Source organism: Mustelus asterias, chromosome 5 (genome assembly GCF_964213995.1).
Source record: "Mustelus asterias chromosome 5, sMusAst1.hap1.1, whole genome shotgun sequence".
In the NCBI taxonomy this organism is placed as follows: Eukaryota; Metazoa; Chordata; class Chondrichthyes; order Carcharhiniformes; family Triakidae; genus Mustelus; species Mustelus asterias.
In genome coordinates, this window is record NC_135805.1 from 67869150 (window position 1) to 67883550 (window position 14401).

At 43.3% G+C, this 14401-nt stretch overlaps 1 protein-coding gene across 1 annotated transcript in view; it reads left to right on the plus strand.

Moving 5' to 3' along the window:
* The first annotated feature begins 7762 nt into the window (after positions 1-7762).
* The window catches only part of lama4 (laminin, alpha 4), a 129623-nt gene continuing 122984 nt past the window's right edge, over positions 7763-14401 (plus strand). Inside the window, exon 1 of the mRNA XM_078212712.1 lies at positions 7763-8362. Coding sequence (XP_078068838.1) covers positions 8216-8362 — 147 coding nt within the window. The 5' untranslated portion in view covers positions 7763-8215. The remainder of the gene's footprint in view (positions 8363-14401) is intronic.

Here is a 14401-nt window from a genome sequence, read left to right on the forward strand (position 1 = left end):
TATCATTAGCTACGTACTTTTTCTATTTTGTGTAGATCCTATCTTGTTTGAAACAGAAATTTCAAAATCCAAAAATGTGCTCAGTACGTGCCACTAATTTTGGCATTATAGGAGTTAGATGGTGGTGAGGATGATGTATCTGTGCTGGTGCAGCACTCCCTCATTGTTGCTGAACTTGCTGGAGTGGTGCCTGATCCAAAGACACAAAAGTGCCACCAGTGAGCCATGGCTAATTGATGTAGCTATCCTGTCACTAGTTGCAATGTTTCCTGAAATAAATGTATGTTTTTCAGTCATTGAAAGTCATGTCCAAATAGGACCTTCCAGCATGGCACCTGTTCACCCTCCTGAATAATGTTGTAATAATATCTGGAACATTCTGTTGAACTGGTGTGTTTTCCTGCTCGGGGAATTTGCTCTGATCATTTGAAGAGGTTCTCTTGGTGCTGATTGCAAAAATGTTATAGTGTTACGTGTAAATCTACAACTCTTCAGAATAATGTGCTGTTATAATCACATGGTTTATCATAGAATCCCTACAGTGCAGAAAGAGGTCATCTGGCGCATCGAGCCTGCACCGACAACAATCCCACCCAGGCTGTACCATGCTAATCCCCCTGACATTAAGGGGCAATTTAACATGACCAATCAACCTAACCCGCACATCTTTGGAATGTGGGAGGAAACCAGAGCACCCGGAAGGAACACACGCAGCCACTGGGAGAATGTGCAAACTCTATACAGTGACCTGAGGCCAGAATTGAACCCGGGTCACTGGAGCTGTGAGACAGCAGTGCGAACCACTGTGCCACTGTGATTTAACAATAAATAAATTCCTATTCTCTGCATGAATCTATGATGTCCCATTTAGCACAAAAATACATTCAAGCTTTTTTTTTCCACTCAGATGTTAGTGGAAATAGATTTTCAATGCATTGATTCTCTGCCCTCAAGCTAAGAACTAAGGTATTGAGGTGTAAATTTCAGGTCCCAAAACATGACTTCATGAAAAAATGACCACCGAGGTATAAAAGGGAAGTCTCACCTCTACTCCCATCTGTGGCTATTTTCAGCATCGCAGGAAAAGAGGCCAGTCAGGAATGCCATATGCTCCTGTTTAGAAATTGTTGGCACCATCATAGAAGTGGGCTTTTAGGAACTTCTGGAATTTTCACAAAGGTGGCCACATTTTGGAAGCCTCACTAAATCACACCCGAAAAGTAGAGGCATGAACCATGGATTGGAGACGGGAAAAGTATAAAATGTGAGTTAATCATGAAGTGCTGCAGCCTGAACTGTATCTATGTTTAGTAAAGAGAATGATGACAATGCAGTGATTGGAAAATATAGATGCCCATTAAGTAATGTGATTGCAGGTTTCTGTTCATTGGTACCAGTGATCAATATGTCGCCAAGGTAACATTGTACCCCATGCAGACCACTTAAGCTCTGGTCCATTGACCATTGGAATAAAGCAGGTGCTGATGTTATCCCAAAAGGTAATCTATTATAGTGGAATAGGCCTTTGCATGTTATAATGGTGAGGAGGTGTTGAGACTCAGCTGCAGCATTCATTTGCAGGTATGCCAATGGCTGGTCAAATTTGCTGAGCTTCTGTCCTCCTGCTAGGTCAGCAAATAAATCCTCAATCAAAGGTACTGGCATTCATCTGCATGCAGAACTGGATTGATTGTTGTTTTAAATCTCTCCAAATGCATATAGTTTTTTTAGTTTATTTATTAGTCTCACAAGTAGGCTTATATTAACACTGCAATGAGGTTACTGTGAAAATCCCCCAGTAGCCACATTCCGTCACCTGTTCGTGTACATTGAGGGTACACAGGGGGAGAATTTAGCATGACCAATGCACCTAACCAGCACGTCCTTCGGACTGCGGGAGGAAACTGGAGCACCCGGAGGAAACCCACGCAGACATGGGGAGAATGTGCAGACTCTGTAAAGACAGTGACTCAAGCTGGGAATCGAACCCGGGTGCTGTGAGGCAGCTGTGAGGCAGCAGTGCTAACCACTGTGCCACTGTGCCACCCACAGAAGTCCTGTCCTGCTTCATTACAGGCACAATATTGATTGGCCAGTCACTAATGGGGAGGGGTTCTAAGACACCTGTATCCACAAATCTCAATAGTTAAGATTCTACATTTGGACGTATGGTGTAAGGTACTGTTCTGTCCCTGAGACGCTTCAGCTGGCTGTTTTGTTTGACCTTCAGCGCCACATGTATCCTTTCATGGACCCCTCAAATATATTACTGTATTTCTCCAAGATGTCCTGTAGATCTATTTTAGAGTCAACTAACCTGTTCACTCCAATTCAACTTTATCTTCTCTAGCCAAGAGCAACCAAAGAGACCTTGAAAACTTCCTAGGACAACATGGAGTGGCAGCTCCACAGTTTTCCTACTTAACTCTACTTTGACTACAATGTATCTTCTTGGAGGCACTATTTGGTGGGTGTAGGTCCTCAGAGTGACCTCTGCTGGCTTTAATGGTAGCTGATTCAATTTTTGCTTATTGGTGGTCTCGGGAATTAGGGATAGAGCAGCCCCTGTCGTGACTGCCATTTGTATAAGTTGTCCATTTAATTTTGGAACCACTCACAACCAATTTGATTCACTTTGAACAAAAGTACATTTAACTTAAATTCTTCATCAGATTCATGCGTCTTCATTGTTCTTATTATTTTTCTCTTCCACACTATAAATTCATTTGGTAGAATTCCTTTTATTTTTCCCTTTAGGTGAGTCCTACTTCTTTCTTTGGACATTCTTTCTTGAAGAAACAGTTCTCCTTCAGCAAGCTTGTGGTATGTAGGGTGGCACGGTAGCACAGTGGTTAACACTGCTGCTTCACAGCTCCAGGGACCTGGGTTCGATTCCCGGCTTGGGTCACTGTCTGTGTGGAGTTTGCACATTCTCCTCGTGTCTGCGTGGGTTTCCACCGGGTGCTCCAGTTTCCTCCCACAGTCCAAAGATGTGCGGGTTAGGTTGATTGGCCGTGCTAAATTTGCCCCTTAGTGTCCTAAGATGCTTAGGTTAGAGGGATTAGTGGGTGGGATATGGGGGTAGGGCCTGGGTGGGATTGTGGTCGATGCAGACTCGATGGGCCGAATGGCCTCTTTCTGTACTGTAGGGTTTCTATGATTCTATGTGGCCAATATTGTTACAATTTTTGCATCGGCTGACTTTGCTCCAGCACTCAGCCTGTGAATGGTCAGTTTTTGCACAGCGATGACACGCCTGCTGCTGGGTAGACTTTCTCTGGGCAGCAGCTATTTTATGGATCTTCAGGCCTGCCCAGAGCTCAGAAGTCTCCCTAGCAGCCAGCTTTTCTGAAATGGGTAGTTTTCAGGCTGTCTTAAGACTTAAATTTTGTTCAGTTAGCAATCTTCGCTGTATAGCCTCATTCTTTAGTCCACACACCAAACGGTCTCTCATGGTATCATCCAGATTGTCACAAAATTCGCAATGCTCTGCAACGTGCTTTAGAGTTGCAACAACTTGTGCTATATCCTCGCCTTCTCTCCTTATTCTTGTCCTTGATTTTCACCTTCTCTGACTCCTTGCAATGGTTCACACCCCCCTGCCATTTTAGTTTAAACCCTTCTCAACCACTCTAGTAAATACTTCCCCTAGAACATCAATCAGTCCCAGTCCTGCCCACTGTACTGTCCTGCAACCACTCCAAGATATCCTTGACCTTAGCACCAGAGAGGCAACATGGCATCTATGGTACCTATTCCCCTTACAACTGAATCCCGAAAGCTATTGCAACCCCAATTTTTTATTCCACCTCTCTGCAACAGAGCCAACCATGGTGCAAAAAATTGGGCTGCTGCTGCATTCCCCTGAGAGGCCTTTCCCCCAAAAGTATCCAAAGCGGTATATCTGTTTTGCAGAGGAATGGCCACAGGAGATTCCTGCACTGTCTGCCGAGTCCTCTTGCTCGGCCTGCTGATCACCCATTCCCTCCTGCAGTGCCTGTGGACTGTGAGCCTGTGGTGTGACCACCTCTCTATACATGCTATCCACAATACTCTCCGTCTTGTGGATGCTCAATAGTGTTCCCAGCTGCTGCTCCAGCTCCGAAACCCAGTCCTCCAGGCGCTGCAGCTGAAGACACTTCCTGCACACAGACTAACCTCAGGGAATGGAAATGCTTCTGGTTTCCAACATAGAACAAGAGGTGCGCACCATGGCTTTGCTCTCATGCCATGACTTACCCTTTTGAATTAAACCTTTTGGAAGATGTTTAATATCAATTACTCTTGGGGCCCTTCTTCCCTCAGCCTTGTTACTACAGAATACAACTTTTACAAACTATAAACCACAAAATAGGCCTTACAAACTATAAACAATAAAAGTAGTGAATCCTTACTTGACCTTATCCACTACTTATAAATCAGCTCTCTTAGCTTGTAGCTTCTACTCCTGCAGTAAGTCAAGACGACTTGCTGAAGATTGCAAAGTTAGGAAGTCAACTTTCTCTTCCCCTCTGCACTGAATTCCCACTGTGCTCCATGTTCCCAGATAATCACACTCACTCTGGCTGTGTCACACTCAGGATGTACTCTCTCCCATGTTCATGCACAACACTTTATTGCCAATAGTGCTAAGGAAAACAGGGACTACAATATCATTGGGAATCTTGTTAGCTAAGATACAGTAATGAAATCTTTCTTCATGGGACTTCCAATTCTTGGATTCTTCCTCGAATGGGCCAATGGTGCCAAACTGTTCCACTATTTTAAATGATACCAGGATCTGCTCAGCAACTTTCCTTCAGGAGTTTCCCTTCGTATACATGGTCTTGCTTATATTGTAAATTGTAATACAAGCCAATTGTAGCAGCTTGTTTAAGATTTAATGCCATGTAAGAAATCTCTCTGTCTCACTCTACCTCTGTGCCATAATCTAACCAAACTCCTCAGGGTGCTGGTTCTAATTTAGGTATGGACCTTTCTTTCTTTTCTCTGCCCAACAACCTTAAGATCTGATGCCATGTTTAATCAGCTGACTGGCTGTAGATGCTGCCCCAACATTGAAAATCTTGATGTTTTCAGTTGGTAAGTGCAGCTTTGATTTTCTTTCCTTGCCTTGTTGCCAGAATTCTGTTCATCCTGTAATGTACTGCACTCTAAGGACAAAACAATGTGGATTTGAGCACATGGGATTGGATGCAAACAACAACACAGGTTTATTGAATAGCTGTTAACTTTACAAAGCCTTGATTGAGACTGAGGCAAAATCTGCGAAGCATCTGATGATATCACACAATCTTTAAAGGTGACTAGACTCTTAAAGTGACCATGCAACACAACCCTAAATATATAACAGAGATGTCACAGTGGTGGGAATCACTACTGCTCTCCAGCTGTTAAGATTACCCTGCCAGTGTAGCCCCCCCAGGTGGTTAGGGGCATGTGCCAGGTTGACACTGCCAGTTGAACCAAGGGGTTGGGCCTGGAACAAGGTCTCTAGGGAACCCTACTGGGGGCTTCCCATTATGTGGGTGGGAGGGGTGCACCGGGATTGTGCCTGCATAGTGATGGGTGGGGGGAGGGGTGGTATGCCTGTATTGGGTGGAGGGATGGAGGAGGAGGTAAACCTGCATTGCCGGGTTGGGGGGGTGGGGGGGGGGTGTTGGGGTTGTGCACTGATGCCCCCATGATGGTGATGATGGGAGGAGGCTGGTGTGTCAGGTCACCCTGATGCCTGCATGGGGTGGGGGAAGGGTGGGGGGTAACTCGTGCATTAAATCTTGGGGGAAGGTTGCCCTTCTGTGGTCAAGGGTTGGGAGTTTTTAACTTTAATTTGAGATTGAGGTGCCTTTTGAAAAAGGCATCTTTGTGGAGCTAGCCTGTTGACATCTTAGTCGCCGCCCCTCAAGAATGACGCGCAAAACATGCCCCTCTGTTTTTTCTTGACAAAATGTCAGAAGATCTGGAGAGAAAACCCTGACTGTTTCTCTGGGGAGAACAAAGAACAAAGAAAATTACAGCACATGAACAGGCCCTTCGGCCCTCCAAACCTGCACCGACCATGCTGCCCGACTTAACTAAAACCCCCTACCCTTCCGGGGACCATATCCCTCTATTCCCATCCCATTCATGTACTTGTCAAGACGCCCTTTAAAAGTCACTACCATATCCGCTTCCACTATCTCCCCCGGCAACGGGTTCCAGGCACCCACCACTCTCTGTGTAAGAAATCTGCTTCGTACATCTCCTTTAAACATTGCCCCTCGCACCTTAAACCTATGCCCCCTAGTAATTGACTCTTCCACCCTGGGAAAAAGCTTCTGACTATCCACTCTGTCCATGCCTCACATAATCTTGTAGACTTCTATCAGGTCTCCCCTCAACCTCCGTCACTCCAGTGAGAACAAACCAAGATTCTCCAACCTCTCCTCATAGCTAATGCCCTCCATACCAGGCAACATCCTGGTAAATCTTTCCTGTACCCTCTCCAAAGCCTCCACATCCTTCTGGTAGTGTGGCGACCAGAATTGAACACTATATTCCAAGTGCGGCCTAACTAAGGTTCTATAAAGCTGCAACATGACTTGCCAATTTTTAAACTCAATACCCCGGCCGATGAAGGCAAGCATGCCTTATGCCTTCTTGTCTACCTTCTCCATCTGCATTGTCATGTTCAGTGACCTGTGTACTTGTACACCCAGATCCCTTTGCCTATCAATACTCTTAAGGGTTCTGCCATTTACTATATATTTCCTATCTGTATTAGACCTTCCAAAATGCATTACCTCACATTTGTCCAGATTAAACTCCATCTGCCATCTGTCCGCCCAAGTCTCCAACTGATCTATATCCTGCCGTATCCTCTGATGGTCCTCATCGCTATTCGCAAATCCACCAACCTTTGTGTCTTCCGCAAACTTACTAATCAATCTATTTATATTTTCCTCCAAATCACTTATATATATTACAAACAGCAAAGATCCCAGCACTGATCCCTGAGGAATGTCACTTGTCACAGCCCCCCATTCAGAAACGCACCCTTCCACTGCTACTCTCTGTCTTCTTTGACCGACCCAGTTTTGTATCTATCTTGCCAGCTCACTTCTGATCCCATGCGACTTCACCTTCTGCACCAGTCTGCCATGAGGGACCTTGTCAAAGGCCTTACTGAAGTCCATGTAGACAACATCCACTGCCCTACCCTCATCAATCATCTTCGTCACTTCCTCGAAAAACTCGATCAAGTTCATGAGACACGACCTCCCCTTCACAAAACCTGACACTTTGCCATATTATTGGAAAATTATGCCCTCTATATTGCAAAATATAATAAAATTATTATAATTAAACAGAATCTGGAAATGCTCAAACTTACACTATTGACTAGATGTTGCTCTTTGGTGTAACATGTTACATACGCTGAGGCTCTTGTTCAGCGGTTTCACAAAATATTCTTTGTATCTGTGGAAAATTCCTCCTTTCTACTAATTTATTCATTCTTGGAGAAGGAAGAATATTATCATAGCACTTCTGCTCAGCTGAACAGCTTTATTTCTAGAAAGCAGGATTATAAGCCTGATATAATAAAGTTTGTGTCCATTTCATCTTTTTCTTCCATTTCTCATAGTTGTGACTCTTTTAAATTCCGGCTTCCTATTTTACATTAATCGAGTGAGTCCCTATATGGTATAACCTGGAGAAACTTGGAAGACGTGCAGCACAGGCAGGAAGCTGTTGTGAACTGTAGACTATTTGCAAAAGTCTTGGCTGTGGGTTTGAGCAGCAAACTGAGAGACTGAGGCCGTTGATCTAAGAATGAGGCAGAGCCGAACGTGTGAAAGATGCCAGAGCTTAATATAGACTGAATCTGTATCCTGGAGAAACTGAGATAAGGTGAATGAGAACTCCTGGATTTTCCTGCAATACAAATCTCTTTTTGACTGAGTTTGTTCCAAACACTGCCCAGCTGTACGTTGTTTAAGAGGAGCCTCTGGGGGTGGGGGGGGGGGGGGGGGAAAGCGGAGCAGAAGCTGGGAAAGGAAGTGAAAGCATTTTTTTTTAGGGCTGTCATTAGACTGCGTTAAAGTGACACATCTGGCAATTGAAGACGGAGGGGGGGAATAAAAACAACTGAAGCTACAAAGCAGCAGCAGCAAGCAGACTCTGGAAAAAGCCGGAGAATAACCTGAAGAAAAGACTGTCAGGAGAAGGGGAGGAAATGGTTTGGATTTCACCCTGGCTGTGTGCTTTCTCCCTAACCGTCTTTGGATTGTTTTACCCAGCTACTGGCTCTGGGGAGAGCAGCGGTCTTTCTGTCAGTGCAGAAGATAAGGTCACAGGAAAATCTACCATCATAGCTGATGAGGTAAGGAATACATTTTACATAAAGGATGTATTAATGTTGATGATTATTCTGGTAAAAATGGACATTATAAAATAAAGCATAGCTAAAACATGTTGGCCAAATTGTTAATCAGATACTTAAGAAATCAAACATAATTTCGGAATAAGGGGAGTTGCATTTTGGATGTTAATTGTTTAAGAAACATCAGTTTAAATGCAAAGTCTGTTATTTTATACTTTTCTGCTATTGTTCTCAGTTTTTCCTCTTTATTGTGTTAGTGAAAGGAAACTGTTGCTGACCTTTCTATTGCCTGTGCTCAACATTGCTTCTCTCAAAGTGCCACATTCCTCAACTATATATCAAATCATGCCAGTTTTATCTGCAAGATTAATGATTTAAGATATATATATAAATATATTGACCAGTCTGGTTCTTCTGGTTCTGTCAAGTTGCAGGTTGTAAATGAGGAGGAACGAGTTAAATAATCCTGTTCACTGTGACAGGATTGATTCAGTGAACAGGGAATGACTGGGTCATTAGAATGGTAACCGGAGGCAGGGGCATTAAAAAAACAACAGGAAATTAACATCAATACCTGGAAATACAAGAAATGAAAAAGACGGATAAGGGAAAAAGGATTGAAGAGAAGCATATGGAGAAGGGAGGGGAGGAAGTGCCACCAGTTAAGCAGACGGGGGAAAGAAAAAATAACTATGCTGGATATCAAAAGCTAAACTACAAAGCAGTGGTATTCTGCAAGCCAACATAAACTTTTGAAGATGGAAAATAAAGGACAGAGCATTTTTGCGGGGGAGTAAATGCCGGAAGTGTTTATCTTGAGGTTCATTTCTCCTTCCAAATCAAAGGCATCTGTGCTAGTATTATGCGGATTCCTATAAAGAAAAACAGTCACTTCTAAGATAATGGACGAGTCATAAAAAATAAGGGTGAGATGTCCAATGAGACCAAAATTAGGAATTCTTCTCCTGTCCGATTTATTTGCTTCAGAATGCAACTGCAGACATTTGGGAAAGGGTGGCCATGAAAGGAAACTCTGATCAGCGGGAGGTGTAATAAAAGCTGCCCAGTCTGATGCGAGTTTCTCACTAGTCTGGAGAAAACCATATCACTGTTTCATGTGAGAAAATGAATAGCAATCTATCTGAACTATGGCGATCTGTGGAATGTGCTACATACTTTCGGGGTCAGGAAAAAATGTTTTCGACATGACACAAAGACCACAGTCACTGAATCCAAACTTCAGAGTGCAAGTACAGAGTCAGTCATAAATTGCTATACATTCCGTCGAAGCAAGTGACCTTAATTCTTCAAGTGGATCTCATGCCTGACAAGCAATTAGTTCAGCGAAATAAGAATTACAGTCCTCAAATTGAGCAAGCAAAGAAATAAAAGTACGCATGAATCTTCACAGAATCTTCACAGTAGAGAAGGACTCCATTTGGCCCATTCGGTCAGGACTCTCCGAAAGAGCATTCTATCTAGTCGCACTCCGCTGATCCATCCCCATAACCTTGTACACTCCTTTTCAGATCTGGTTGCAAAAAGTTGGTATGAAATCAAAACCTATGCATTAACTGTCAAAAACGGCCATGATGCAATTTCATCTGCTTTTCTTGTTTGAGATTGATACCATAAATTACCTTTCATATTAGCTTTTGGAATAACTCAAATTCCAAAAGTGAAACTGATACATGTTTTCTGATAGCAGCAAGTCCAAAACAAGCAAATACTACTCTTCCTTAAATACACAAGTTGGAAACACAATATGCAACTGAAGGAATTGGGTACTTTCCTTAGTAGTGTGTGTGGCCTGCTTTGAGGGCCAATTGATTTGAATGGGGCCAAGTTCTGTTTTAGTTAGTCAACACATACAACATATAATGGATCTTCCACATCTCCCACTCCAAGTGTGGCCCAACATTATAATAACACCTGTGAAAGTGTTCCAGCACCTAATAACATTCCTTATATTATTTATAATTAAAACATTGCTATTTTACTTGCAATATGGAAAAAAATAGCAAGGTAAGTTCAGATCTTTTACGATAGCCACTTGCCTTCTTCTGGAAATTAAACTAGTCAAAGTGGATCATGACCTCCGAGTTAGACATTGATTGTAAAGGGGATTGATTATCCGATGTGTACGGTTTCATTCAGATTAAAATTTATAAGTGCACACTAATAATTAGGAGGTTTGTTGACACCTTACTATTTAATATTTTGGAACTTTTTTGTGGCATTTATGCTTACCAGAGATTTTGAGGCGTTTTCCTGTTGAATTGATTCAGGTTTAAAATCTATTGTACTATTAAAATTTCACTAGCATTCTTTACCAATGTCTCTCATAGAAACTAAAACAAAAACAGAGGCCAGAATTGTATCAGGCATTTGGTGTCAGACTGCAAGCAGAAAGGTTGGCAAGGTGGGACAGGTAGGCATTGGGGGAAGTCTCCCAGATCTTCCCAATGTCATGTCATTTTATCAATGATGGGCAAGGTGGTAGATCAACCACTCACCCAGAACACAACTGAACCACTTAAGTGGCTAATTAAGGGTGATGTCCTTTGTGTCCATTTTGCCTGTGCTGAAGGGTCTACCTCTGCATGGGGAAACTGCTGGATGAAATATAATGGTCTATCAGCTGGCTCTGGCTGTGAGGGTTGGGGAGGAAGGGAGGGGGTGAGTTTCCTTTTTGGGCACTCCATGGTCCACAGAGAAAGCCCTGCCAACGGTGGCCACCTCCATGGCAATTGCACCACTTATGCCTCTTAACACCAACTACTGGTCAGCAGGACCTGTTTGCCTGGGCCCGGCTTCTTCCAAACCCACTTAGTCCACTTCAAGGGAACCTTGTCCTTCAAGGCATGCTCTCTCTGCAGCCTCACCCACAGTCGCAGCTAGTGGTGGCAGTGCTGAGTCTGCTGGCCCTCTGATTAAGCCAGCGACTCTTGGAAGTGGGCTGCTGCCCCAATTAAGGATGTTGGCCATGGCAGGGATTATGCCTCCTTGTGTCTTGCCGCCAGCTGAAATGAGATCACCTTCCACTTCCAAATGTGGGAAAATTCAACCCAGAATGTTCACATCCCTCATTTGACTTCTGTACATAGCTACTCCTGACTTTGTGAACTGGCTTTAAAGTTGAAATCCTTAACTTTGATTGGTTTTACTTCCACGGTATCTAGGTAATATGGGTAAACAATTCTGCTGAAGAATTACGATTTTATTTGTCTATTTCATTAGCATTTTTCAGTTAATGCAAGTTTACAATTGTTGCCAGCACAAATTGGTATATAGGTAGACTCGTGCAGTTCAATTTTTTTATTTCCTATTCCTTTTTAAGTAAAACGTTTTAAGATAAAGATTATGTTGATATAAATGAAGATGTGAAAGGTGAAGACCATGAATGTTTTAGTCACACTGGAGAGGCACAGATCTGGATAGCTATTGGTTGAGTTCTGATTGGTGTTGCTGCTGTTGTCAGGGATTCCATGTCTTTAATCTTTTCACTTGATTCAAACAGTTCATAGACATTTTGCTGGTGTAATTGGGGTCTAATGAGTGAAGGACTGCTTCAGGTTAAAATCTAAGTAATCCAATCAATATAAGATCACAGCAACATTAACATTGGACTAATCCTTCATATTTTTGGTGTGTGACATAAATAAATAGCACAAGTGATTTTTTACATTTTGAAATAACTTTGCTTTGTTAAAGCAAGGCTATTTCCTCAGGTGTTATCGGTGGCAAGAGAGATACAAAGCTTTTTTTGAAAACCACTTTAAAATCAGATGTTTTCGCTGCTCACACTTTGCAGAATGAATGAGAAATACAGTAGTAGATTTTGGAAGGAAAGATAAAGAGATAAAATTGGATAGCTCTTGAAATGAGATACACAAATACTGTGCACCATGCAGGTAGCATGCAAACCTTGTGCTGTTGATCAATTGATTGGTTGTGAAGTGCAGCGGCACGGTGGCACAGTGGTTCACATTGCTGCCTCACAGCGTCAGGGACGCAGATTGAATTCCAACCTTGGGTGACTATTTGTGTGGAGTTTGCACATTCTCCCCATGTCTGCGTGGGTTTCCTCTGGGTTTTCCTTTGGTTTCCTCCCACACAGTAAGAAGTTTAACAACACCAGGTTAAAGTCCGACAGGTTTATTTGGTAGCAAATGCCACTAGCTTTCAGAACAGGCTGTCCCTTCGTCAGGTGGAGTGAAGAAATGCTCACATACAGGGTATACAGAGACACAAACTCAATTTACAGAATAATGATTGGAATGCAGTCTTTACAGATAAATGTCACACTATCTGTAACCCCCACAGCTTGTCTGGGCTTGCAGAATCTCACTGGCTGTTATTTGGAGAGTAATGAATTGATAGGTGATAGTCAGCATGGTTTTGTGGCAGGTAGGTCGTGCCTTACTAACCTTATTGAGTTTTTTGAGAAAGTGACCAAGGAGGTGGATGGGGGCAAGGCAGTGGACGTGGTATATATGGATTTTAGTAAGGCGTTTGATAAGGTTCACCATGGTAGGCTTCTGCAGAAAATGCAGATGTATGGGATTGGGGGTGATCTAGGAAATTGGATCAGGAATTGGCTAGCGGATAGGAAACAGAGGGTGGTGGTTGATAGTAAATATTCATCATGGAGTGCGGTTACAAGTGGTGTACCTCAGGGATCTGTTTTGGGGCCACTGCTGTTTGTAATATTTATTAATGATCTGGATGAGGGTATAGTTGGGTGGATTAGCAAATTTGCTGATGACACCAAAGTCGGTGGTGTGGTAGACAGTGAGGAAGGGTGTCGTAGTTTGCAGGAAGACTTAGACAGGTTGCAAAGTTGGGCCGAGAGGTGGCGGATGGAGTTTAATGCGGAGAAGTGTGAGGTAATTCACTTTGGTAGGAATAACAGATGTGTTGAGTATAGGGCTAACGGGAGGACTTTGAATAGTGTGGAGGAGCAGAGGGATCTAGGTGTATGTGTGCATAGATCCCTGAAAGTTGGGAATCAAGTAGATAAGGTTGTTAAGAAGGCATATGGTGTCTTGGCGTTTATTGGTAGGGGGATTGAATTTAGGAGTCGTAGCGTTATGTTGCAACTGTACACAACTCTGGTGCGGCCGCACTTGGAGTATTGTGTGCAGTTCTGGTCCCCACATTACAGGAAGGATGTGGAGGCTTTGGAGAGGGTGCAGAGGAGGTTTACCAGGATGTTGCCTGGTATGGAGGGGAGATCCTATGAGGAGAGGCTGAGGGATTTGGGATTGTTTTCGCTGGAAAGGCGGCGGCTAAGAGGGGATCTTATTGAAACATATAAGATGATTAGAGGTTTAGATAGGGTGGATAGTGATAGCCTTTTTCCTCTGATGGAGAAATCCAGCACGAGGGGGCATGGCTTTAAATTGAGGGGGGGTAGTTATAGAACCGATGTCAGGGGTAGGTTCTTTACCCAGAGGGTGGTGAGGGATTGGAATGCCCTGCCAGCATCAGTAGTAAATGCGCCTAGTTTGGGGGCGTTTAAGAGATCCGTAGATAGGTTCATGGACGAAAAGAAATTGGTTTAGGTTGGAGGGTCACAGTTTTTTTTTAACTGGTCGGTGCAACATCGTGGGCCGAAGGGCCTGTTCTGCGCTGTAATGTTCTATGTTCTATGTTCTATGTCCTGTCTGGAGACAATACACATCTCTTTAACCTGTGCTTAATGCTCCCTCCACTCACATTGTTTGTACCTTTAAGACTTGATTATCTGTAAAGACTGCATTCCAATCATTATTCTGTAAATTGAGTTTGTGTCTCTGTATGCCCTGTTTGTGAGCATTTCTCCACTCCACCTGACGAAGGGACAGCCTGTTCCGAAAGCTTGTGTGGCATTTGCTACCAAATAAACCTGTTGGACTTTAACCTGGTGTTGTTAAACTTCTTACTGTGTTTACCCCAGTCCAACGCCGGTATCTCCACATCATTCCTCCCACATTCCAGAGATGTGCGAGTTAGGTTGATTGGACATGCTAATTTGTTCCTTAGTGTCAGAGAGAC